At 63.8% G+C, this 24,256-nt stretch overlaps 9 protein-coding genes across 9 annotated transcripts; 1 reads left to right on the forward strand and 8 right to left on the reverse strand.

Moving 5' to 3' along the window:
* Nucleotides 1–85: 85 nt before the first annotated feature.
* Nucleotides 86–2,787, reverse strand: CDC53 (ubiquitin ligase (cullin) of SCF; the record flags this gene model as incomplete). Its single annotated transcript, XM_069355943.1, has 10 exons — nt 86–393; nt 433–819; nt 865–1,264; nt 1,314–1,676; nt 1,714–1,940; nt 1,980–2,139; nt 2,176–2,343; nt 2,395–2,581; nt 2,628–2,690; nt 2,744–2,787. 10 exons carry the CDS (start codon nt 2,785–2,787, stop codon nt 86–88), a joined length of 2,307 nt encoding a protein of 768 aa, XP_069205784.1.
* Nucleotides 2,788–3,481: 694 nt separating this feature from the next.
* CWC15 (complexed with cef1p) lies at nt 3,482–4,419 on the reverse strand (the record flags this gene model as incomplete). The annotated part of the gene is made up of 4 exons (XM_069355944.1): nt 3,482–3,494; nt 3,537–3,802; nt 3,845–3,926; nt 3,974–4,419. The coding sequence occupies 4 exons, from the start codon at nt 4,417–4,419 to the stop codon at nt 3,482–3,484; spliced, it is 807 nt and encodes a 268-aa protein (XP_069205785.1).
* Nucleotides 4,420–4,660: 241 nt separating this feature from the next.
* Nucleotides 4,661–5,740, reverse strand: Q8F55_007520 (uncharacterized protein; the record flags this gene model as incomplete). The annotated part of the gene is made up of 1 exon (XM_069355945.1): nt 4,661–5,740. The coding sequence occupies one exon, from the start codon at nt 5,738–5,740 to the stop codon at nt 4,661–4,663; it is 1,080 nt and encodes a 359-aa protein (XP_069205786.1).
* Nucleotides 5,741–6,191: 451 nt separating this feature from the next.
* Nucleotides 6,192–8,402, reverse strand: Q8F55_007521 (uncharacterized protein; the record flags this gene model as incomplete). Its single annotated transcript, XM_069355946.1, has 3 exons — nt 6,192–7,778; nt 7,830–8,244; nt 8,296–8,402. The coding sequence occupies 3 exons, from the start codon at nt 8,400–8,402 to the stop codon at nt 6,192–6,194; spliced, it is 2,109 nt and encodes a 702-aa protein (XP_069205787.1).
* Nucleotides 8,403–10,870: 2,468 nt separating this feature from the next.
* On the reverse strand, nt 10,871–13,111 carry PGM2 (Phosphoglucomutase-2; the record flags this gene model as incomplete). Its single annotated transcript, XM_069355947.1, has 7 exons — nt 10,871–11,391; nt 11,460–11,573; nt 11,619–12,183; nt 12,225–12,635; nt 12,676–12,745; nt 12,804–12,812; nt 13,089–13,111. The coding sequence occupies 7 exons, from the start codon at nt 13,109–13,111 to the stop codon at nt 10,871–10,873; spliced, it is 1,713 nt and encodes a 570-aa protein (XP_069205788.1).
* Nucleotides 13,112–13,508: 397 nt separating this feature from the next.
* On the forward strand, nt 13,509–16,014 carry ADE57 (Bifunctional purine biosynthetic protein ADE5,7; the record flags this gene model as incomplete). Its single annotated transcript, XM_069355948.1, has 3 exons — nt 13,509–13,818; nt 13,864–14,697; nt 14,738–16,014. 3 exons carry the CDS (start codon nt 13,509–13,511, stop codon nt 16,012–16,014), a joined length of 2,421 nt encoding a protein of 806 aa, XP_069205789.1.
* Nucleotides 16,015–17,062: 1,048 nt separating this feature from the next.
* On the reverse strand, nt 17,063–17,788 carry Q8F55_007524 (uncharacterized protein; the record flags this gene model as incomplete). The annotated part of the gene is made up of 1 exon (XM_069355949.1): nt 17,063–17,788. One exon carries the CDS (start codon nt 17,786–17,788, stop codon nt 17,063–17,065), a length of 726 nt encoding a protein of 241 aa, XP_069205790.1.
* Nucleotides 17,789–19,163: 1,375 nt separating this feature from the next.
* Q8F55_007525 (uncharacterized protein) lies at nt 19,164–21,285 on the reverse strand (the record flags this gene model as incomplete). Its single annotated transcript, XM_069355950.1, has 7 exons — nt 19,164–19,330; nt 19,369–19,421; nt 19,479–19,581; nt 20,190–20,399; nt 20,617–20,805; nt 20,980–21,082; nt 21,199–21,285. The coding sequence occupies 7 exons, from the start codon at nt 21,283–21,285 to the stop codon at nt 19,164–19,166; spliced, it is 912 nt and encodes a 303-aa protein (XP_069205791.1).
* A 252-nt stretch (nt 21,286–21,537) lies between these two features.
* Nucleotides 21,538–24,099, reverse strand: Q8F55_007526 (uncharacterized protein; the record flags this gene model as incomplete). The annotated part of the gene is made up of 8 exons (XM_069355951.1): nt 21,538–21,911; nt 21,948–22,288; nt 22,334–22,420; nt 22,466–22,563; nt 22,600–22,722; nt 22,760–23,061; nt 23,096–23,494; nt 23,529–24,099. The coding sequence occupies 8 exons, from the start codon at nt 24,097–24,099 to the stop codon at nt 21,538–21,540; spliced, it is 2,295 nt and encodes a 764-aa protein (XP_069205792.1).
* Nucleotides 24,100–24,256: the final 157 nt, after the last annotated feature.

Genomic DNA, 24,256 nt, shown 5'->3' on the forward strand with positions numbered 1-24,256 from the left:
ATGCAACGGAAACGGGGGACGGCGACGACGTGAGGGGACGGGACTGGGCGACTGGCTGGCCGCCGCGCGAAAATGCTGTAGATTTCTAGGCCAAGTAGTTGTACGTGTCCTTTGCGTCTCCGCGCTCCAGGTACTCCTTGTCGATAAGGTAGTCGATCGCCTTCTTGATGTCTGATACCTTGGGCGTAAACTTGGTCGAGATCTGGGCCGTCACGTCCTGGATCAGGGCCTGGTGCTTCATGGTCTTGCGGGCCTTCATGAGACGGACGATGGTCGCCTGGTAGATGAACTTGCGGTCCTCGTCGACGGCAGCGAGCACCTCGGTCGCCTCGGCCTTCTGTTCAGAGCGCACGGGCTGGTTGAGCTGAACACGAATCTTCTTGGACTTGAAGCCTGTTGGAGTCAGCTTGGGTCAAGGCATGGCCAACTCACCCATGTTCAGGTCGTACGTGTCGCCGTCCTGCGTGAGGACCTTGGCCTTGGCCAGGAGGGTCATCTGGGGCTTGAGGATGTTCTCCGAGATCTGGGTGCCGGTCTGGATCTCCTTGAATGTCAAGCTGTCGTTCTCGTTGAACAGGGTGAGAATGGCCGTCTGGTAGGCGCTGGTCATGAAAATGTACTTCTGCGACAGGTAGGTCGTGCGAAGCTCGTTCTTCGAGACGTGCCAGAGCCAGGTGAGCTTGCGGCCCGAGTGGACGTCGTTGTAGAACTTGGTGAAGCGCTCGTAGACGGGCTCGAGCTGGCGGGGAACGGCGTAGTCGCTGGCTGTAGGCGCGAGGGGCCAGAAGTTGGTACCAAGGACCATGATGGAGAAGTCGACTGGGAGGAGTTAGCAGCTGCAAATGCGGAGTGGCAGCTACTCACTGTCATCAGAGTGGCCGTCGCGGCGCTCCTTCTCCTTGAAGCGCTCAGTAACGTCGCGACCAACGCTAACGTCGCTGAACATGCGGGTGAGCTTGTTGGTGTAGTCAAAGCCGGAAATGTCCTTGAGCTTGGAGATCATGGACGATTCACTGTCGTCGGACGCCGAGTTGGCATTGACGAGACGCTGGGCAAGCTTCTTCTGGTAGAACTTCTGGAACACATCCTTGTCGTCGATGAACTTGAAGATGACCATGGCCTGGTTGAGGGCGGCCTCGAGCGAGTCAGGGTCGAGGTCACGGTTGCTCTTGCGAAGCAGCATGTCGCAGTAGTTGGCGAGCAGCTCGGGCGACTTTGTGGCCGTGGTGGCCGCAGCGTTCTTGTTGACAAACTCGCGGCAGGCCTGGGTGGTCAGCTAGGAAGAAGGAAGACGCCAGCAAAGCTAAACTCACTCGGTCGAGGCTGCCGTTGAAGCCAAGCTCGGAGCGGAAGGGGCCGTTGACAATGTCGCCAAACTTGGTGTGCACCGAGAGGAGAGCCTCGATGTAGGCCTTGGGGTCGAGGACTTCCTGCTTGCCCTGCTCGTTGAGGGCTCCAGGGGCGGGGATGACACGCTCGACGGCCGCAAGACCAGCCTTCTTGACGTGGGCCTCAAACTTCTCACGGAGGGGCTTGAGAGCGTTCTCGACGCGCACGAGAAGCCCGTACATGCGGGCGAGGTCGGACTCGCGGTCCGAGTCGAGGAGGTTCTGGAACTCGTCCCACATGAGCTCCTGGTGCTCCTGAATGAGGACACGCTCGCAGTAATCCTTGAGCTGACGCTGTTAGTCGTGCAGGCGGCGCATCACCCACCTCCTTGCGCGTGCTGTCGTGAAGGTAGAGGTTTATCCTGTCGGCCTCCTCCGAGAGACGCTCCTCGGCCTTCTTCATGTAGTCGGGAACCGAGTTGTTGGCCACAAAGGCGGCCGACTCGGCCTTGTAGTAGCGCTCGGTGGTCTGGAGGAAGTAGACCTGGAAGACGTCGTGGTACACCTCGAGGTTCTGCCTCTGGGCGTCGGACTCGTCGATGCCGAGGGCGACTGATGGTTAGCTCACTCGACGACAATATAGCTACCCACCATAGCTGTCAATGACCCGCTTGAGCAGGCTGTTGTCAATGGCCTCGCCATTACGCTGGAGTTCGATCTGCTTGAGCACGGCCTGGGTGAGGCGCGAGGGCTCGTTGTCCTTGTTCTGGATGTACTTGAAGAAGTTGCGCTTCCAGGCGACAAGAGCAAGCTGGTGGGTCAGACGCGGTCGACTCAATTCACCCACAGTGTAGATCGAGTAGACGTCCTTCCTTCCCTCGTCCTTCTCTCGCTTGACCCAGTGCTTGTTGAGGTAGTTGAACAGCTTGTGGACGTATGCCGCGCCGTTGGTGTACCTGTCCCACTGGCGGGCATAGTACTTGAGGAGCTCGATGTCGGTGAGCTTCTCGCCCTCCTGCGCGTCGTCAGCTCGGTTCGCTCCGCACAACCAGCCCAGCCTACCCACCTCGCGCATAGACTTGCAGTGCTCGGCGAGGAAGTGGTTGAGCTTCTTGTACAGGTCTGCTCCCTGGAGGCTCGCGCCGCCCTTGTGCTGCGCGCTGAGGCTGCCGCCGCGGCTCGGGACGGTGCAGTAGTCGTAGATGGTGGTGTAGAGGAGCATGTAGTACTGGTACGTCATACCGGTGGACATGCTGCTACGTCAGCTGCTGCAGCCCAGTCGCTCTACGAGCTACCCACCGAGTCATGATGTGCTCGACGCCCGTCTGGAGAAAGTTCCACGCCGTCTGCAGGTCGGCATCCCTGGTCGTGTCAGCGTGCTCGGGTCTGCAGCCCAAAAGGCCAGCAGCACCCACTTGGGCGGCTTGTCAGCCTTGGTGGGCTCACGCCACGCGCTCATGTTGGGCCGAGTTGGGTGGGGAGTGGAGGGAGTCGCGTCGTTCGGCAGGTCAGTGAGGGACGGGGGGGAGCGGTGGCGAGCTGATCTGGCGAGGGGTTTATGTCTCTCTCGGGGGTGGTGCGAACGAGCGTCGAGGCCGGGGTGTGTTGTTGTCCTGGTGGTGATGGGTGAGTGGAGAGAGAGGTGCCAAGGCAGGTTGCCGACACACACACACGACATACACCGCCTGGAGACTGTCAGACGTGACCGCACGCCGCTCGCTGTATCACGGAGGCAAATGACACGTCAAAAGTCGTGACAGCACGGTCAGCTCTGACGTCTTGCAAGGGGAAGAGGAGGGGAGTAGAAGGTGTGGCTGGTATGCATGCGAACGAGGCGGCCGTGAGTGGGTGCATGCAAGTGCAGCGCCGGTCGGAGGATGCACTCTTGGATGTCGCGTGAATCACGAGAGCCAGGTGGCGCAGAGTGAGCACTCACGCGATCGCCAGTGTTATTGTATCAATGCGCCTGGCATAGTCTGCTATAGCGGCTATCGTCTACTACAAGGCGGCGAGAGGTGTGCAGTGCGGCGACAACGCACACCACGGCGTCGTCGCGCCTGCCCTCGTCTTCCACTTCCTGCTCCGCGTCCCCTCCCCAACCCTGCCCCTCGCTGCCTCCTCCTCGCAACCCCTCCGCCATCCCAGCCCCAAGCTCACTTGATGAACCTGCCCGTCAGCCCTACCCACGGCACACGGCACCACACCCACCGGTTCATAAACTTCTTGTGGAACTCGGACCGCAGCAGGTCGTTGACAAACTCGCCCTTCTTGGGCTTGTCGTTGATGCCCGCCGCCTGGTTCTTGAAGATGAGGTCGTCGTCCCAGCGGCGCTTGACGGCAAAGCTGCCCGTGCTGCTCGAGCTCGGCGTGTCGCTTGGGTGCTGGCCCAGCGCCGCTTGGAGGTTGAGCAGCGGGTTGCCCGTCGCGATCTCCTCGTCGCGGTCGGCCTGGGCCGACGCGTTGGCCTCGGCGTCCTGCTGGTCAGCTGCTGCGTCCCACGCCGGCGCATCACTCACCAGCCGCGCCTTCTCCTCTGCGCGCTCCTGCTTGATCCGCGCCAGCTCGGCCATGAGCGCGGCCGTGTCGTCCTCGTCGTCACTGCGGCGTCAGTCGCAGCCACCACTTCCAGCGCCGCCCCGACCCACCTATCGTCGTCGCTGTCGTCGTCGTCGTCGTCGTCGTCGTCGTCATCCTCGCCAACGGCAGGCGCCTTGCCCTTGCCCTTATCCCCGTCCTCCTCCTCCTCGTCGCTGTCATCCGCGTCGAGCTCGGCCGCCTCCTCGAGGATCCGTCTCCGCTTTGCGCGCTCCTCGTCCTCGCTCTCGCCGTTCTCGATCGCCGCCGCGCCAGCCAGAGGGGGCAGGGGCGGCAGGCCAGCCGCCTTGCGCTTCTTGTCCTGCGCGGCGCGCTCGGCCGCGGCGAGCTCGGCGCGCAGGTCGCGCCGCGCGACGTCCGACGTCGTCACCTGCCCCGGTTGGCGGAACTTGAGCTTTGTGTGCGAGGCGAGCGAGAGCTTGGAGATCTGCTGCGAGCCGGCTTTGGTCTCCTTGCCCATCGTCGGGTTCCATGTTGGGCGGTGTGCTTGCGACATTTTGGCGGGTGCGGGGTGGGGTGGTTGGGTGATGCACAAAAGTGAGTGTTGGACATCGCAACAACAGTCGAGCGGCAAAGTGGGTGGTGGTGGTGGTTGTGGAGATTTGCTTCCGTCATTACACGGCAGTGCTGGAGAATAGTATTCCAACGATTTGGGCGATTAGTAGTTGCTTTGAACAAGTGGTGCTCGACTGCCCGCCCTCCCAGTGATGAATGCAACGGCCTATGCTACGAGTCTACTACTTGCGCCTGCGCCTCAGCCAGCCGCCCCACGAGCCCTTCTCCTCCGGGGCCCGCTCCTCCCGCGGCGGCGCGGGGGCCGACGGCGCCGACGGCGCCGTGCTCTCCGCCGCCACCGCCGCCGCCTCGACCGGCGCCTCCTCCACCGGGGCAGCGGCCGCAGCCTCAGCCTCGAGCAGCAGCTCGCGGCGGGCCACCTCGAGCGCCTTTGTGCGGGCGCGCGACGAGCGCGCCTCGGCCTGCTCCTTCAGCCGCTCCGCGTGCGACTTGCGCACGGGGCGGGGTGCGGCCTCGGGCTCGGGCTGGGCCTGCACAGCCGGCGCGCGCTTTGCCTTGCGCCTCGGCGCGACGGGCACCACCTCGTCCTCCTGCTCGAGCTCGGTCCACTCCTCGGCGCCCTCAACCACGGCCACCTGCGTCGGCGCGATCTCGAGGGCCTTGAACTTGTCGGCCACGCCGTCGAACCCGCCGTAGAAGCCGCCGAAGGACGCGAGCGCGCGCACGATCCGGTCGTCCTCTGCGCGCTCTGCGTCCGTCGGCGTGACGTTTGCGCCAAACTGGCGCGCCCACCGCGCAGGGGGGGCGCGGCCCGCGCCGCGCGCCTCGATGCGGAACTGGAGCGCGCCCTCGGCCGACGCCTTCTTGCCCTCTGTCGGCGTGGCGGGGGTGTGCAGGGCCGCGACGACGTCGGCCAGGCCCGGGCCGCCGAGCTGTGTCGACTCGCGCGAGAGCACGGGCGCCGGGATCTCGAGCAGCACGCTCTTGTCGAACGCGACGGGCTTGAGAACCGAGACGAAGAGCAGGTTGGTCATGCGCTTGGTGCCCGCGTCCTTGGGCACGTCGACCTTGACGATCGGGCCGAGTCGCGCCTCGGCAGCGCGCAGCACCGCCAGCGCGTGCACTGTCGAGGGCAGGTGGTCGAACAGCTTGATGACGAACTGCGTCTGGCCGTCCCCGCTGAGGGAAGGGTGCGGGATCGTGACCATGCCGCGGGAGGGGATGGCGACTGGCCGCGACGTGGATGCCGCTGGCTGCGATATCCTGCCGACTAGCGGGCGGGCGAGGCTGGACGCTCGCATTTTGCTGGGGTGTGTGTGTGTTGGTGTTGGTGTTGGTGCTGATACCCGGCTCGGCTCGAAAGGTCTCGAGTTCAACTTTCCGTCCTCCATCTCGCGACCGATCGGCGTTGCCAGGTCGGAAAACGTGGCTTTTAGCCTCCCCTCCGGGATCAGGTTTATCAATCCACGTGGCTTGCCCTTGACTCGCAGCTCGATGTGGCAGACGCGCGACGCCTGGCCGGCCCACCCGGATAGTGTTTACACACAATGTGCTCATCGTGCTGCAATCGCATCATCGACGCGTCCAAAGCATACGTCAATGCGACGCCGATCAATACACTACGGCCTAGTCTCGTCGCGTCCAACTCAAACCCAACCCTCGTTGGCATGAATAAATGTGGCATTACGCATACGTCCCAATACATTAAAACTACTATGGATAACCTGCTGCTCTACTGTCGTCGTCGCCGCTTCACCGAGGTCCCGTTGGCGCCCGAGGTGTCGTCGGATCAGTCTCTGTTGATCCGTCGTCGTCATCCTCGACCGGAAGGGGCGGTGGCGGGACTCCGTGCGGCCCTCCGTGCTCCTCAAAGCTGAAATCAAAGTCACCCAGTCCAGAGCTCGCAGAGCTCATGCCGAGTGTAAGCCGGCTAGGGTTCTTGGACGTGGGAGGGATGCCTTCGCCGCTGCCGCCAACGTCTGGCGCGACGAAGGGGAAGGTTCCAAGGAACGAGTCGGCGAGAGAGTGGGTCGAGTTGGCAGTCAGAGGACGCGTACCAGCCGGCCCAGCCGGACCGGGCGTCTTGAACGCGACAGGAGGGCGACCGGCGCCCCCAAGGTCCAGGGTGGTAGTAGACGAGTTGGTGGGCACGCCGCCAGGTGTAGGGCGGTTGCCGTCACCGGGCTGGTGAATGTGCATGGGGAAGGCTCCAAGAATCGAGTCACCGCCAGTCGACTGGTACGAAGAGACCGACTCGAACCGCGGTCGCTCTGCGCCAGGCAGGACGACGGGCATGGGAGGCGGGTGCTCGAGGTTGACAATGTGGGCGCGCTGAAGGTAGGCAGTTCCGACAGTCGACATGGAGGAGCGGTCGTAGGCGAGCGATCCCATCGAGAATCGAAGGTCGGTGGGGCTGGGCTGGCTCAGCGCAAAGCTGCCGTCGAGAGAAGTTGTGCTGGCGCCGACAGGAGTACCATCCGCATTCTTGCCCACGAGGGTGCGGCCGACGGCGTCCTGGGTAGGAGCATCATCCTCCTTGAAAGGATCTGAAGGCGATGACTGGCCCTCTGCGACACGACCGAGCTGAACGACCTCGGCAGCCTGGAGACGGCCAAAGTGGATCTGCTTGGACGTGACAATCTGAGGAACATCGAGATGGAGATCGGCCGTGTTGGCGGACAGGAACGAGGGCGCAGCGGAGAAGGCCGAACGGATCGAATCACGCGAGCTGCCGACCTCTTCGGAGGTGCCGCCACGAGGGGGGTTCAGGCGAAGGTCAAGGTCGGGTGCACGAGCAGGACGAGGTGGGGGCATGCGTCCAGCCTGCTGGATACGCATAAGGTTCTGACGAGCAATGTCGAGGTTGCGAGCAGCGGCGGCCTTTTCATCGGGAGTGGCAGGTCCGCCGTGCGCCGCCAATACCTTTGCGAGGGAATCTTCTGACCGGCTACCAGGGACAAAGTGGATGGGGATGACGTTTGCAGAGTGGCCGCTGCTGGCGCCTCCAGTCGACACACTGTGGCCGTCGGTGAAGGGGTCCGAGTTGCCGCCGTTGTCGGGGTGGTTGGGATCGGCGTTGATGATGCCGCGCTTGCCCTTGTAGACGCGGATGGTAGCGCCCTTTTCGTCACGGTACTCTGCATCCGCGGAAAGAGCGGCGAGTTGTGAGGAAGTGCGCTGTCCGCTCGAGCTGGTGGGCGAGTGAGGCATCAACTGGGAAGCATGGCGTGACCTGTGGCCTGCCGATGTGGGCGAGGCCGGTGTCGACAGGTGGAAGGCGGATGATTCGCCCTTGCGGGCACGCTCGGCGAGATCCTCAAGACGAGCGAGGTCACGCTGCTGCGATGATGTTAGTACAAAGGAAGTGGGTAGGTAGCCAAGGTTACACACCTTTTTGCGCTTCAAGAACCAGAAGAGACCCAAGCTTGCCAGGATCAGGACGACAGCGATGATGGGGCCTGCAATCACGCCAGGGTTGACACCACCGCCACCGCTCGTGTTGTTCTTTTCGCAGACGACGGTACCGCAGTCTGAACATTTACGGGCGTTGAGCTGGCACGACTCGCCCGCCTTGCAGTTGCAGGGCGGGGGGCCGTCGGGGCATGGAACACAACCGGCGTTAGGGTCGCTCATGTTGATTGCACGTCCAACGAGGTCTGGAGTGGCGGACCGCTTGAGCCAGTCGAGGTACAATGTGTTCTCCACAGGGTCTGACAGCGCTTTGATCGCTTCCAAGTTGGCGTTCAAGGTGGCCAAGTCGTCTTGTTTGTCGACGCATGTGAATGATGCGCAGTCCCAGCAAGACCTGGCTAGTCAGCAAGGTGTGCACGGTGTACGGGGGGGTATCAAGACTTACCTCGCTGTGATGATACATTGTTCGTCGGCAGAACAGTCACAAGTTACCCTTTCTGGGCACTCTACACAGTCGCCCTTGACCTGAAGGGCCTTGTTTAAAGCGTCCATGGTGTGTGTGGGCGGAGGGGAGTAAAGTGTGATGGGGGGATGGGACGTCTCTGCGCTCGCTCTAGCAACAGTCTAGAACAGGTCAAAGCTGATGCAAGAGCCAGCGGGATGCTTGATCAACACAATCCTCGTCTGGCGTGGGTCGGGAATGTAGAGTTGCGAGATGGGGAGAGTTGAAGCGCCTTGGCGAGGAATGTCGGGGGGGCGCTGGTGGGCGTTGCGGGCGGGGACGGGGAGGGGGAGAAGGAGGGCGGAGGGTGAAAGAGCGTGTGATGGGTGATGTTGCTGTATACAAGGGTGTTGTTGTGCGTTGTGCGATTCGCGACGGATACGAGAGAGGAGAGCGATGTCGACGCGTTAGAGGGCGAGCGAGGATCACGGATCCCAGCAGCGAGCGAGCGACGAGTGTGCAGGATGGACGGGGCGCGGCGCGGACGGGCTGCAGGGTCACCGGGGAGGGAAGCGGGGTGGTCGCACTTTGGCGGATGCGAATGGAATAGCGTTTGTCGACCAGGACAATGCAAGTGGGTACAGTGCAGTGTTCCGTTTGGGCTGGGGTATGTGCAATGGCCAAAAGGGGAGTAAGAGGGCGAGTGATGGGGGGGGGATATACTACAAGCAAGGGGTTGTGATGGACGAACAAAGGCGGTGGAAGTGGTGTGTGGTGGTGTGTGTATGTCTAAAAAGGGACGATGTCGACGGCGCGCGGGCAGAGATGCTTGGGAGTGCTTGGCTACTTGATGCTCCCTGCTACTCGTGCTCCTGCTGCTGCTGCTGCCGCTGTGCTGCTGCTTGTCGTCGTCGTCGATGTCGCTGCTGCTGGTGCTGCTCGCTGCTCGCTGCTCACTTCCCCTGGCCCTCAAACACGGTGCCCAGGTTCAGATTCCGTCACGCGTGCAACGGCGCGTGCGTACCACGGGGCGGGAGGGAGGCTGGTGAGATGTCGCCGGGGGGAGGGGAGGGGGGGTGGACGAAAAGAGCAAGTGGTGCGTGTTTCGATGATGGTGCAAGCAACAATGAGATGGCAAGAACGTCGACAGAGGTGCATGTCAATGAATGAATGCACGCGCAGTGCCGTGCCAGTACCAGCGCCGCACCGCACCACACGCGAAAAGGTTACAGTGGGGTGTGACCTGACTTGGCTTGTGGGCCGGCCGGCCGGCCTGACTGCCTTGGTGCCCGCTCCTGCACCGCGCGCTGCGTACTACAAACTAGCCGACTTGCCCCCTCACTCCCCCGCCGCCGCCGCCGCCCACGCCGCGCCCCGGTTTAGATTGACGCCGCCGGCCGCATGGCCCCCCCTCGTCCCCCTCGTCCCCCTCGTCCCCCTCTCGACCCCCGACCCGAGCCAGGTCGCGGTGCCAGGTGCCTAAAGGGTAACCCACACCCCCAGATGCATACTCCTCCCTCGCGCGCTCTCTCTTGCCATGCACAGTTAATTCAACTTGTGCGAACCAGCGTCGACGCTTGTTCTTGCTGCCGCCGCTGCCGCAGCTCTTGCTTTCACCGCCGGCCCACCACTCCCACCGCCCACGGTTCCTGGTCCTGGCCGGCGACAAAAATGTAAATGTCTGGACCCGCTAGGAGCAGCCACCAGGTCCAGCGAGGAAGAGTGTGCAGGAAGAGTGCAGGTACTCACCTCGGCGGGCGGGTGGCTAGTGCGAGCGAGCACAGCAGCGAGAGAGCGAGCGCGGCCAGCAGCCTGCTGCCCACCAGCCTAGCTGTCCTAGCGTCTCGGCACTTTGCTGGCAGACGTCAGTAAACCTTGGTTGGGTACCCGTAGAGGGATGCCAACAGGCGGCAGCTCGCAGGCCCGGTTGATTGCACGCCACAGGCAAAGGCAAAAATGGCCCGGCGGCCGCCTTGAACTCGACCTAGCTCCCTCGGGCTCTGCGCGCTCTGCGCGTGGCGATCGAGAAGAACAAGACTGGCTCTGCTTCCCGTGTGTCCAGTTCCTGCCGTCCGGACCCTTTGTGCGTGCTGCTCGCAAACTTCACGTGCAGCAAGCAAGAGGCACTAGGCCAGAGCTTTGCGGGAGAGCACAGGAACGGGGGGGGCGGTTCCGCGCCCGGCGTGCCGTAAGGCCCATTGCAATGTTCTAGACATTCCTGCTCATCCTCCGTACCGACCGACCGACTCTATGCCTCGCTCTACTCTCCGGCACGCTGCAGCTGCTCGCTGCTGCCATTCTACATGACCTGCCAAGCTTCTCTTAGGCTCATGCCACTCCTCCGCCGGCTCCGCCCCACAAACTCTTGTTGGCGTTTACGCCTCGCAACACGCAACTGTGGGACCAATATGCATTCCCATAGAGAATCGTTACCAGATTCCTAACCTAATTACACCCTCGCACCGTTTAAGCTCAACTCCACCGGATCACCCTTGGGCAACCCGGCGCCCCAGCGCCTCCCATGCGCAGCACACGCGCAATGAATGAATGACGCGCGTGTCCAAATGCCGCGGGCAACTTAAGTAATGACAGTGGGCTTGTCACGCTTGATGTAGTCCTGGAGCTTGGACAGCGACAGGGCGACCTCAATGAGGGGCTTGAGGCCGACCTGCGCGTCCTCCCCATACTCGGCCGCGTTCTTGCTGTACTTCTCAACGTACAGACGAACAGTCGCGCCCGAAGATCCAGTGCCCGACAGACGGAAGATGATGCGCGAGCCGTCAGTGAACTTGATGTACAGGCCCTGCTTGGTCGAGACCGAGCCGTCGACGGGGTCCGTGTACGCAAAGTCGGCAGCCTCCTTGACAGTGAACGACGTGTCCGAGGTGGTGGCCTTGAAGCTCTGGCCGGCAAAGTCGGGCTGGGCAAACTTCTCGCGCAGGTTGGCAACGAGGGCCTCGGCGCCAGCAGACTCGACCTCCTCGTAGTCGTAGCGGGAGAAGAAGCTGCGGCCGTAGACGTTGTAGTGGGCGAGGAGCACGTCGTTGATCGTCGTGCCAGGTTTCTCCTCGTTGGCAGCGGCCAGGATGGCGAGCCAAGCTAGGGCCGTTAGCCGGGAACTTGCGAGGAATCACAGCGGGATTGCAGATCCCCAACCGGTTACTCACCAACAACGGCCCAGACACCGTCCTTCTCACGGATGTGGTCCGAACCCGTACCGAACGACTCCTCACCGCAGATCGAGAGACGGCCAGCGTCCATGAGGTTGCCGAAGAACTTCCCTGTGGAGGTTAGCTGTCTGTACCATTTGGTTTAGCTACACTCACATCCAGTAGGAACCTCGAAGACCTCGAGGCCCTTGGCCTTGGCAACAAGGTCGATGGCACCCGAGGTAGGCATGGAACGGGCGAGGCCCTTGACACCACCCTTGAAGTAGGGGATGGCCTTCTCGGCCCAGTCGGCGATGATGGCAACCGAGTCCGAAGGTGTGACGAACGCGCCCTTGCCGTAGATCATGTTACGGTCACCGTCACCGTCCGAGGCGGCACCGAAGAGGATGTTCTCGCGCTCGACGCGCTCGACAAGGGTGTGGGCGTAGGTGAGGTTGGGGTCGGGGTGGAGGCCACCAAAGTCGGGGAGAGGGGTAGCGTTCTGGATCGACGACTCGGGGAGGCCAAGCTCCTCGACGAAGATGGCGCGGCCGTAGGGACCAGTGACACCGTTGAGGGCGTCAAAGAGAACCGTGGGCTTGGGCGACGTCTCGTGGAGCCACTTCTTGATGCGCTCAAAGTCGAAGATGGTCTTGAGGAGCTCAATGTAGTTGGACACCGAGTCGACAATGGTCACCTTGAGGGGGCCGTGGGTGAACTCGCCGAGCTTGGCGATGTCGAGCTGGGGGTGTGAGCTGGCTGACAGACGACGCAGCAACTCACGTCAGGGAGCTCGACCTGCTTGTAGCACGTAATGTCCTCGGTGACCTTGTAGATCTTGTCCGTGACGTCCTCGGGCGCAGGGCCGCCGTTGGCAGTGTTGAACTTGATGCCAAAGTCGTTCTCAGGGCCACCAGGGTTGTGCGAGGCGGTGAGGAGGATACCACCGTCCGTCTTGAGCGAGCGGATGAGGGCCGAGACGGCGGGGGTCGAGAGGACACCGTGCTGGCCGACGACAACGTGCTTGATGCCGTTGCCAGCCGCGAGACGGAGAATGATCTGGACGACCTCGGGCGAGTAGTAGCGGCCGTCACCACCGACGACAATGGTCTTGCCGTCGCTGCCGCCGGGCATGGCGGTGAAGATGGCCTGGACAAAGTTCTCGGTGTAGTGGGGCTGCTGGAAGACCTTGACCTGGGACGGTGTCAGCGCTAGCTGGTGGGAGGCTACTGACCTTCTTACGAAGGCCCGAGGTGCCCGGCTTCTGGCCCGCGAAGGGCGTGGTCTGAACGGTGACAACAGACCTGGGGGGTGACGTTAGCCGGGGGTGGTGAGCTGGGGGGAGGGGTGAGAGGTGCTCACATTTTGTTGCTGCTCAGTGTTTAGGTGATGTGTAGAGAGAAGAGAGGAGGAGGAAGACGAAGCGAGTTGAAGGATGGGGCAAGGGGATGGGATGGGTTGGTTGGTTGGGGGTGGGGGGGGAGGGTAGGGCAACACGCGGATGGACTGGCCTGGCTGGGGTGGGTGGGTGCAATGACGCTGTCAGCTGAGCCGTGCGGTGCGGCTGTGGGCGGACAGCGGCAGTGGATCGACCCGTCCGGCGCGCCTGGCTACAGTCCTGCCCAGCCTACGCCAGCCTACGCCCACCAGGCGCCAGGCGGCCGCGCCATGCCGCCCGCCCCGCTTGCCTGTGGGCTGTGGGGTCAACTTGGATTGGCCCATCGCACCCCCGCGCGCGCGCCGTCAACCTCGTGCCTGATTCGCCATGCCGCCGGGTCAAGAGCCAATCAATAGCCGCCAGTCGCCTAATCCTAATACACGTTGGTGCCATTCCTAATCCATTTAGAACAACTAACGCCAAGCATTAGAAAAGATCTGCTAAAGTGGGGACCAATCAAGGTGCCTGGCACTGGGGATTTTTGAGAATGAGCACCTCCTCCTGGCCTGGCTGGTAGGTGGTGGGGTGGGTGCTATGATGCGGCTCGACTCGCACCACTGGGCCTCTCCATCGCACTCTTCCCCTGCCTCTCGGCACCCCACCACACCTCCTCCCCCTCCTCAGAAACCATGGCCGAGCCGACAACGTTCCCCGCCCCCGCCTCGGACCTCACCGTCCTCCTCCTCGGAGCCGGTGGCCGTGAGCACGCGCTGGCCTTCAAGCTCGCCCAGTCGCCCCGCGTCAAGCGCGTCCTCGTCGCGCCCGGAAACGGCGGCACCTCGCTCATCGGCGGCAAGGTCCAGAACGTCAACGTGCCATGGGGCGGCAAGGCGGGCTACGCCGGCGCTGTCGAGTTTGCCAAGGAGAACAAGGTCGACCTCGTCGTCCCCGGCCCCGAGCAGCCGCTCGTTGACGGTGCCGAGGCCGAGTTCCGCAAGGGTGCGTTGCAGGCAGTGCCAGGCTGGGCGTAGCTGACAGAAGCAGCCGGTATCGCCACGTTCGGCCCCTCGCCCGCTGCTGCCCTCCTCGAGGGCTCCAAGGCTCTCTCCAAGGAGTTCATGGCTCGCCACAACATCCCCACGGCTGGCTTCCGCAACTTCACCCTCGACCAGTACGAGGACGCCGTTGCATTCCTCAAGTCGAACCCCTTCCCGTCTGGCCGCGTCGTCGTCAAGGCCTCTGGTATCGCCGCGGGCAAGGGCGTGCTTATCCCCGAGACGACCGAGGAGGCGCTCGCCGCCCTCAAGTCGGTCATGGTCGACAAGGAGTTTGGCGACGCCGGCAACGAGGTTGTGATCGAGGAGTTCCTCACGGGCCCTGAGATCTCGGTCCTCGCCTTTTCCGACGGCTACACCATCGTCCCCATGCCCGCCGCGCAGGACCACAAGCGCATCGGTGAGGGTGACACTGGCCTCAACACTGGTGGCATGGGCGCGTACGCCCCGGCCCCCGTCGCTACCCCCGAGATCATGGAGCGCGTTGTCAAGGAGTCGCTCGAGCCCACGATCCGTGGCATGCGCGTTGACGGCCACCCCTTCGTCGGCCTCCTTTTCACCGGCTTCATCCTTACCTCGGACGGCCCCAAGGTCCTCGAGTACAACGTCCGCTTCGGCGACCCCGAGACCCAGGCGCTCATGCTCCTCCTCGACGACGAGACCGACCTTGCCGAGGTCATGCTCGCGGCCGTTGAGCGCCGCCTCGACTCGGTCAAGCTCGGCTACCGTGAGGGTTTCGCCGTCTCGGTTGTTGCTGCTTCCGAGGGCTACCCCGGCTCGTACCCCAAGGGTGTTCCCATGCAGATCGGCGCCGTTCCTGAGGGTAAGTCGTGACAGGAATGAGTTGGTGCTTACACGCCCAGGCGTCCAGGTCTTCCACGCCGGTACCGCTGTCAAGGACGGCGTCACCGTGACCGACGGCGGCCGTGTCCTCGCCGTTGCTGCCGTTGGCAACACCATCCGCGAGGCTGTCGACCTCGCCTACAAGGGTATCGCTGCCGTTGAGTTCAAGGGCAAGACGATCCGCCGCGACATTGCGTACCGTGCGCTCTCTGCCGAGACGCCTGCGGGCCCCAGCGCCCCTGTTGCGCTCACCTACGCTGCCGCTGGTGTCGACGTCGACGCCGGTAACGCGCTCGTCGACGCCATCAAGCCGGTTGTCAAGGCTACCCGCCGCCCCGGAGCCAACGGCGAGATTGGTGGCTTTGGCGGTGCCTTTGACCTCAAGTCGGCTGGCTTCCGCGACCCTGTGCTCGTCTCGGGCACTGACGGTGTTGGAACCAAGCTGCGTGTTGCCCTCAACTACGGCAAGCACTCGACTGTCGGTATCGACCTCGTTGCCATGAGCGTCAACGACCTCATTGTCCAGGGTGCCGAGCCCCTCTACTTCCTCGACTACTATGCGTGCTCCAAGCTCGACGTCCCTGTTGCTGCCGACGTTATCACCGGTATTGCCCAGGGCTGTCTCGAGTCGGGCTGCGCGCTTATCGGCGGTGAGACTGCCGAGATGCCTGGCATGTACCACGGCGACGACTACGACCTCGCTGGTTTCGCTGTCGGTGCCGTTGAGCGCGACCTCATGCTCCCCCGCAACGACATGAAGGCTGGTGACGTTCTCATTGGTCTTCCCTCGTCGGGCCCCCACTCGAACGGATTCTCCCTCATCCGCAAGGTTGTCTCGCTTGCCGGCCTCGACCTCAACTCGCCCGCGCCCTGGTCTCCCCAGGAGACTGTGGGTGACTCTCTCCTGACTCCCACGCGCCTGTACATCAAGCCGCTCCTTCCTGGTATCCGCGAGGGCCTGTTCAAGGGCATGTCGCACATCACGGGTGGTGGCTTCACCGAGAACATTCCCCGTGTCTTTGTTGGCCAGCCCGAGCTCGGTGTCAAGATTGACCTGACCTCGTGGCAGCTGCCCGAGCTGTGGAAGTGGATCTCCAAGACTGGCAACGTTGCGCCACTCGAGCTTGCACGCACCTTCAACTGTGGCGTTGGCATGGTGATCATTGTTGGCAAGGACCAGGTCTCTGCTGCGCTGTCGAGCCTGCACTCGAACGGCGAGCCCAAGGCGTTTGTCATGGGTGAGGTCATTGGCAAGCCCGGTGTCGAGTACCTTGGAATCGAGTCTTGGTCTGCGTAAATTCCAACGGCAGTGGGATTGGGAATCCCGTGGCGTATCTCATATTTGTCTAGACGTAGTCGCCGCATCAACGGTGCATGTAAGATTGTGAACAGGAACCGACTGACCCGGGTGCGCGAGGTGGGCATGGATTGGTACCGGTGCCACTGGTACTTTGCCACTGGAACAATTGCCACTGATACGATACCGGTGCCACTGCCCACCGTTACCGGCGTTGATGATGTGATGCGCTTAATGGCGAGTGTGAGTATGAGCGGGGATTGAGCGGGTCTCTGCTACAGGACAATGGCACCGAAGCCGAATGCCAGAGATCGAGGGCGGCCTCAAAGCCCGACGTATCGGGCGCGCCGAGCGACCACCGACCGGCACCAGGGCGTGAGTGCTCGACTCTGGCTCACGGTCGCTACCGGGCCGGATGCCACCCTGCTCGCACTCGCTGGCCTTCGGCTCGCGCCGAGCCCCCGAGGCGAGGTACGAGCGGCAGGTGCCGCCGCGCGTCGGCGACCCTAGGCTTCGGTTACGCCGTCGCAGCCCACGGGCCGGTGGTATCATTGGATGACGTGCAGGGGGGAGGAAGGCACTGGAGAGCCCCGCTGCCGGCCTCGGCTGCTGTGCTCGGCTGCTCGGGGGTGCCGGGCGTTCCGGGCTGCCTGAGGCTGTTCCGGCTCGGCGTAGGTACGCAGGGTGTTAGTGACGAGGGTGGGTGAAACGGGGTGGGCGGGCTCGAGCGGCGCGGAGACCAAAGTTTGTTTCCAGAGAACCAAGAGTGCATGCAGATGTGTGGTGTGAGCGTGGCGTGGCGGATGATGTTGCGGTGGCGTGCGGTGGTGGTGGCGGGTGGCGGTGTGGTGACTGACTAAAACTATGACTAATTGCTATGGGTGGGTGCTACGGTGCTACTTTCGATGTACTTTCGATGTTACTGATACAGAGTGGGGGAGGCCCGCTGCCAAGAGGGGACCAAGAGGGGACCAAGGGGACCAAGAGTGGAGCGCGGATGCCAAGGGCGGAAAGAACGAGGCGGTGACGCCGGATGCGGGGGGTGACGCTACGTCGCAGGCGTCGGCGTGCGGACCAGCGGCTCACAGCGCACGGCGCACCACTCGCGCTTGTCCTCGAGCCTGCTGAGCGCGGCGCTCAACTCATGCCCCCAGGCCTGGGCGCACGGGGTCGGCGCGCGCGGCGGCGTGCTCGCGCCCGAGGCAGCAACCACGAGCCACCAGTGGGCGATGCGCTCGTCGTCCTCCTCGCGGCGGGGGGCGACGGCGCGCTCCTCGACGTCGGGCCCGAGGCGGCGCTTGCGCGGGCTCGCGGGCGAGCGCGCGGCACAAGCCGCAATTTCCAGCCCGAGCGCAGAGTAGCGCGGGGCCGCGGGCGGGCGCGTGCCCTCGACCGGGACGCGGACGGGGGTCGCGGCGCGCGAGTTGTCCCACGAGCGCGTGGTGGGCGAGAGGGCGAGCTCGCGGGGCGCGATGCGCGGCGCGCGGAGCAGGCTCGGGCTCGGCACGGCGGGGTCGTCGGCGAGCTCGACGGGCGCCCACTCGGCCGAGAGGAGGAGCGGGGCCGGGGGCGCGCGCGCGCTCCGCGGTGGTGGTGAGGCGCTGCGCCTCGCGAGTGAGGTGGAGAAAGAGGGGCTGGGAGGGAAGGCGGGGGCTGGGGCCGTCGCAGCGGGGCCAAACAGCCCGCAGGTGGGCTGGTCGAGCGGCGGCGTGGGGTACGGCACGTATGTGGCGGATTGTGTGTCGACGTCGACGGCCATCGAGCTCGAGCCCATTGTTGTGTGTTGGGGGGGGGTGTCCGGGGAGTTGGGTGAGTGCGGCGACATGATGGCCACCGCCGCGCCTTATAGTCTGTCTTGTTCTCTGCATTGTCGGTCTACTCTGCCTGCCCGGAGCCAGGACGCAGGACGCAGGACACAGGAATGCACCCCGCCGCAGATGTACGTAACGTTGCGCGCGAGAAGTGACAGGCACGCCGCCGCCGAGCCACTGTCGCTCGGAAGGAAGCAGAGTTTAGTTTTGGCCCGGCCTGGCCAGCCGACGAGGTGCGCTGCGCTGCAGGGCAAGAGTGGGGCAGGTAGGCAGGCCAGCAACCCAGCAACACCAACGTGCCTCGCCACGCTTGTTTGTCCCGCGAGCCACCCAGGAGCCAGCAAAGATGAGCAGTTGAACCGGTGCCCGTGCCCTGCCAGCAAACCCAAACGACGTCGAGCGCCGCCGCCACGCCCTGTGGCGTCTAACCATGCTGTAAACGTGGCCGTCGAGCGCGCGCACACCAGCCCGGCCTTTCATTTTCCATTTCCACCGGCACACGCCGCCGCTGACAGGTCAATAGGATCGCCCGTCGATCGGGGTGACAATTGCGATCTGCAGCAGCCATCCGTCGGCGCTGCGAGCGGGTGCAAGCGATGTGCGTGCAGGATAGATGCTAGAATGCACCGACGGCGCGGCCCCCGCCCGCTGCGCCGCGCGTCGTGCGCGTGCGCGTGCGTGCTGCATGCGTGCTAGGCCCACCCCACCCACCCCTCCCGCCACTGCAGGTACGCACAGTGTCGGACGCGCCCCCATGCCATGTCACTCGCGCCGTTCGGCGTGCCGTCCCCCCACCCACAAACCGGTCGTGACTCTTGCCGGCGCCGTTCCGCACCCAGCCCCGCCCCGCCCGTCTCACCAAACCTCCGCCGTTCTCGTGACCCACGACCAGTTCCTGGCATACCTCTCCCCCACTCTCATCCTCACCCTCCACTTCAACTCACCGCCGCCCCTCACCCCGTTCCCGCAACTCGCAACTCGACATGCAGCAGGAATCGCACGACAGGAAACACTCAAGCACCCCAGGGTGGCGAGCCAGGCGAAACCCTATCCGCGGCGACGACGAAACGCGGATACACCTCGAGACCCTTGCTACCACTCATTGGCAAATAAAATGACACCTCTACGCGACCGCTTACAGCAGCGGTTCACCAGAGCTGTCGCCGACGATAGCCGGGGCTAGATCCATCGGCACACACCCAGCAGTCAATCAACACACTTGCATACAGGGTAGAAGGCCATCCGAAGAAAGAAACGAGGGCCAGCATCATGGGATCGAGGGTGTCGAGGGCGTCGGATCAACGTCGGGTTCGGCACCGCTCGGCATCAGACCCAACTCTACTTCTTGAGCGCGGCTTCAGAGTCAAAAAGAGGCGTGTTGCCCGACGTCGGTCCGGCAGGAGCAGCGCTGGCAGGGGCACCACCAGCCGGAGCATGTGTACCGTGCACGTCACCGGGAACATACGACTGGTCCGGCAGGTGCGAGTCGTCGAGCCCCTCAGCAGCTGCGCTGTTAGCATCCGAGACATCACATCCCTCTCACCCTCAATAACGTCGTACATCGGCGACGCAATCTCTGGCGCGGGAACACGGCCGCTGGAAATAGTGTTAATTAAAAAAGAACAGACCTCGTTACCGTCGTAACCGACTCACGTCAAAATGTCAGTAGACGAGATGTTGGCTCCATAGAAGGCGCGGTTTGCGTCGCTGCGCTCGACGAGAATAGTACCGTCAAGCGAGAGGCCAGCAAATAGACCTAATCAGTCAGCAAAGCTCAGCAATAGCTCACGACTCGGTTCAACGTCGGCGCTAATGGGAGGGAGTAGGTGGAGGGGGTCGTGAACCCGGCGCCGAAAGTGGCAGCCAAGCCCAAGACGCGCCGCCACCGACGACATGGGCTGTCACGCGGGTGCCTCATGCGCACTCCTTCTTCGGAGGTGCACGCCGCCACCACGTCTCATGCCCGCATCTGGCGAGGAAAACACCGCCACCACGGTGCCTACACGGCCACCCCTGCGCAATTTGGTGAAACCGAGCTTAACACAGCGTGGTGGCGGAGTAGAGTTGGTGGGCTGCTGCGGGGAAGGAACGAACGTGGCGCCGCTTGGTGTGGTACCCGCACCACACGATGCGCACGCCAACGCCATGAAGTTTATCTGTGACCGCGGTAGTCACACCGGAGGCCGGTCGCCATCGCCGACCTCACCGCCATGGCGTTTGTCGGTGCGGCCCCGACAAGTGGGCACCAACGCCGAAGACCTGAACGCCGTCCACGCAGAACAGAGTGTGGCCATCTGGACACGTTCGGCCACGTCCAGTCACCTACACCCGCCACGCCCACGCCAATCACCCACAACCACTTACCCTTCGACCGCGAGTAGCTGAAGATGGGCGAGGGGTTGGTAACGGCCGCGGAAAGCTGGCCGCCGGTGCCGATTGGGCCAGCGGCAGCCGACACACTACCGCCAATCGTGACGTTGCCGCCGCGCGAGAACGCCTTGACCGCCTCGTCCGTGTTGAGGACCATGACCACTTCGGTGAGGTCTGCGCCGATCTGAAGGCCCCATCCGAGGCCTGTGGCGTAGTGTTAGCTCTGGGCAGGGAATTGGGTCGGCGGCGAAGTCGAGCGACGCTGGCGGGCACGTTCCAAGTGCCCAGCGCCACGCCGTGACGCAAGCCTACAAGCTCGGGCGCGGCGAAGAAGCAAGCTCACTTCACAACGTGGTACCCACGCCTCGCCCGGCATTCAGCCGCACGGCCTTGTTCGACCGCCGCCACCCGAACCACTCACCAGCAGTCGCGATGCAGCTCGGCGCGCTCCAGCTGCCGTCGGGCAGGCGCGCGACGACGAGCCCCGAGCCCGCCTTGCCCGAGAACACGAAGCCCGCCTTGAGGATGGTGAACACGGCGAGGCCCTTGCACCCGAGGAGGACCTGCTTGGGGATCGAGTTGAGCGCCGACTCGGGGTGCGACGGGTCGGCTGGGACGTCAGCGCTGCGGGGCGGGGCGGTGCAGGCGCGTGCGAAGTGCTCGGCGAGAGCACTAAGGCTGGGGTTGCGGGCGCCTCTCGATGTCGGATCGGCGTGCCCACGCCCTCCACCCTCGGGCCAGGCCGCTGGCGCCGCGAGGCATGCGGTTGCGCGACTCAACTCACCCAGGAAGCTCTGGAGGATCTTGGCCGCCTTCTGCGACTCGCCGGGGAGCGAGAAGCCCTGCATGAACGTCGAGCTGCCGGCCTGGGCGCGCTGAGTGCCCTCCTGCGGGGTGTGAGTGCTGAGCGGCGTGAATTGCGCGAGATGCGGGGTGCATCGCGCTCGCCGGCTGATGGGAACCCGCTTGCGAACGCATCTCCCGCTCCTCACCCTCCACTCACATGGGCAAACGCCGAGGCCTGCGCGCCAGCAGCCTGCGCTGACGCCTTGACCTTGTTCAGAAAGTTGCCAAAGTTGCCGCCTGACATGTTGTGGATGGGAAAGTGTGGTGTGAAGTCAAGTTGTAAGTACGAGTTGTTCGTTCGTCGTGGTGGCAACGGCAACTGACGCCCAGGAACGACGTCATGGCTTTTTTCTCCACTGTGGCACCTGGCACCGCACGCACGCAACCGACTGAAACCGACGACGCGTCGTCGACCTGCGACTGAGCCTCTGAGCGATGATGCAATGCCATAGTGATAACAACAACACAAACACCCGTCTACGTATCCTGCTTCGGCCTACTTGCTCACCTCGGCCCCGGGGCGCTGCGACTCGGCGCCCCACCACATGCCGTCCTTTGCTTCAGACCACGACTCTTGGCGCTTGCGGTACGCCTTGCCGCTGTCCTGCGCCTGCTGGCGGAGAGCAACCGTGCGCTCATTCGGCGCAACCCATCGGACCGTCGCCGCGGCGGGTCCGGTGGGGTCCGCTTCCACGCTGGCTGCAGCCTTCGCCCTTGAAGCCTGAAGCATTCCGAAGGGAGTCTCGCCGTCTGGGACGGAGAGCGAGTTCATAGCCCTCACCGTCGCGACAGCCTTGTCTCTCAACGTCGTGGCCGTCGCCACGCCGTCCGCATTGTCCGGCGTCATGGCCATCTCCCACTGCAGCTTGACTGCCTGTCAGCCTACTCCGACCGCGCGGCACTCACGCTTCTGCTCCTTCCTCACTATCCTGTCCACTGACAGCTCGAGCGCGCCGCCCTCTATCAGCGTGCCGTCCAACTCGCTCTTGAGCTTGATGCGCAACGCGCGGATGGGAACAGGGGTGTCGGCATCATCCCACGTGGTCGGCTGGAACGTCACGATGAGCTCGTTCTCAAAGTCGTGCTGCGTAGGCGGGGGCTTGGTACGCTGAATGGTCATGGACAGCGAGCGGTCCGGGAACACCTTGGTGGCTTGCTCGAGGATGCGCTCGAGCATGCCCACGCATAGGTGGAAGACCTGGTTGGCGATTTCAGTCGAGCCGAACAACCTCTCGTCAAGCTCGGATCTGTTGTGTAAGCTAGGCAAGACTGTCGCAGGTCGGTCAGCTCACAGAGGAAGATACTGGAAGCCGAAGCAGCGGACGGTGTTGTGGTAGGCGACGAAGATGCCGTCCATCTGACCGATGCGAGCTTGGAGGCTGTGGCGTGAGTGGTGTCCTTCTTGTCTCCCATTCACCACGCACCTGTACTTCAACATGCCTGATCTCGTCAAGTCGTAGTACTCGCGCTCAAACGACTCGGTGTAACCGAGCAGGTTGGAGATGTCGTAGTCGCTGTTCTTCTGCACTGTCAGCGAAGCGCCTCAGAGCACACTAACCTTGTAGTTTGCCCGGTCCATGCGGATGGGCATACACGCGCGCGTCTTGATATCAAACGTGCCGTTGCCAGGCAGCCTGTCGTCCTGGCAGTCGAGCTGCGAGCGCATGAGGAGGGACGATGACTGAACGGTCAGCGAACGCCAGGCCTCTACCACTCACTCGGCTGTAGCAGTACGCCTCGCGCTCCGTCCTCTCCGACTCGGGCACAGCCGACTCTGGTGAGGTGGTGAGGAACCTCGCAAAGTCGTCCTTCTCCGCCGTCAGCAGCTTCTCCAATATCCGGCCGTAGTCGGAGAGGATGTTCTCGTCGATGCTGTGGCTCTTGTCGTTGTCGACAGCGTAGCGGCCGTTGGGCAGGAGCTGGATGTTCAAGCACGCCGGGAGCTGCGCGCCGGCCGTGTAGTCCTTGCGCTCGGAGCTAAAGTCACCACTGAGCGTCGTGTGGTCGACACCGCGCCCGCCTGTCCGTCAGCAACCTCCACCACCACAACTCACCACTCAGCGTAAAGTAGATCTGGCTCAGCGCCTGCGTGAGCGTCGACGTCGAGCCGATGAACCGCAGCCCGTCGCCCTGTGCCATCTCGGCGAGCTCGTCGTCCTTCGACGCCGTGATGTACTGCGGCAGGCGGTGGAACGCGAACTCGTCCGGCGTCGGCACCTCGCCGAGCTCGCGCTCAAAGTTCCAAACCCCGGTGCGGGGGTCGCGCAGCGAGTGGACCCCTGGCGAGAAGAGCACACGCTGGAGCCCGCGCGCGAGGCGCGCAACCGGCGCCTCACGCGGGGCCTTGACAGCCCGGATCGGCACGTCGGACGGCGCGAGCATGCCCGAGTCGAGGGCCTCGTACGCGGTATCCGCACCAGCGGCCTTGCCGTCGTCCTCTGGGCGGAACAGGTCTGCCGTCAGCGCATGACCAGGGCTTCAACGCACCGAGGAACTCGTCGCGCGGGGCCTCCCTCCGCGCCGCCTCGAGCCGCTCGCGCCTGCGCTCCTTGCGCGCGGCGAGCTTCTTGTCGAGGTGTGGCGGGAGCTCGCGCCGGGATTTGAGGATCGGCCTCTCTCCGGCGGGGGTGGGCTCCGGCGCGTCCGAGTCGGCTGCTTGGTCCAAGGTTGGTGCGGGTGCAGCCTCGCCGTCCGCGGCCGCCGAGCGCTCCCCGTCGCTATCCAGCTTCCACTGCCTACGCCGCGGGCGGTCGCCCTCCTTGCGCGGCCGCCGCGTGTCCCCCACCCACAGGGACTCGCGCTCCTCCGCCTTGTACTTGTCCGCCTTGGGCTTCCAGGGGCGCGACGCAACGCGCACCGCGTTCCACTTGATCTTGTCGGCGGGGATATCCCCGGCGTCCTTGTTCGCGACCTTGGCCTCGTCCTTGTCCACGGTGGCCTTGGGCGCCTTGGCGAGCGCCGCGAGCGCCGCGCGACGCGCGCGGAGGCGGCCACCCGCCTTGATTGCCATTCCGCGCGACAGCGCAGGAGCGCCGTGCACGAGGCGGAGGGCGAGCATGGTGTGTTTGTGGTGCGATACTGACCTTTCCACCAAAATATCGAGACAAGAAAGATGGAGGTCGTCGGAGCCGGAATCGCTCACGTGACGCCCACGTGGCATGACATTGTCGCATGTTCCACACAACGACGCGCATTCGCAGTTGATCATGATGGCA

The sequence above is a fragment of the Vanrija albida genome, assembly GCF_041260175.1.
Source record: "Vanrija albida strain AlHP1 chromosome Unknown contig_6, whole genome shotgun sequence".
In the NCBI taxonomy this organism is placed as follows: domain Eukaryota; kingdom Fungi; phylum Basidiomycota; class Tremellomycetes; order Trichosporonales; family Trichosporonaceae; genus Vanrija; species Vanrija albida.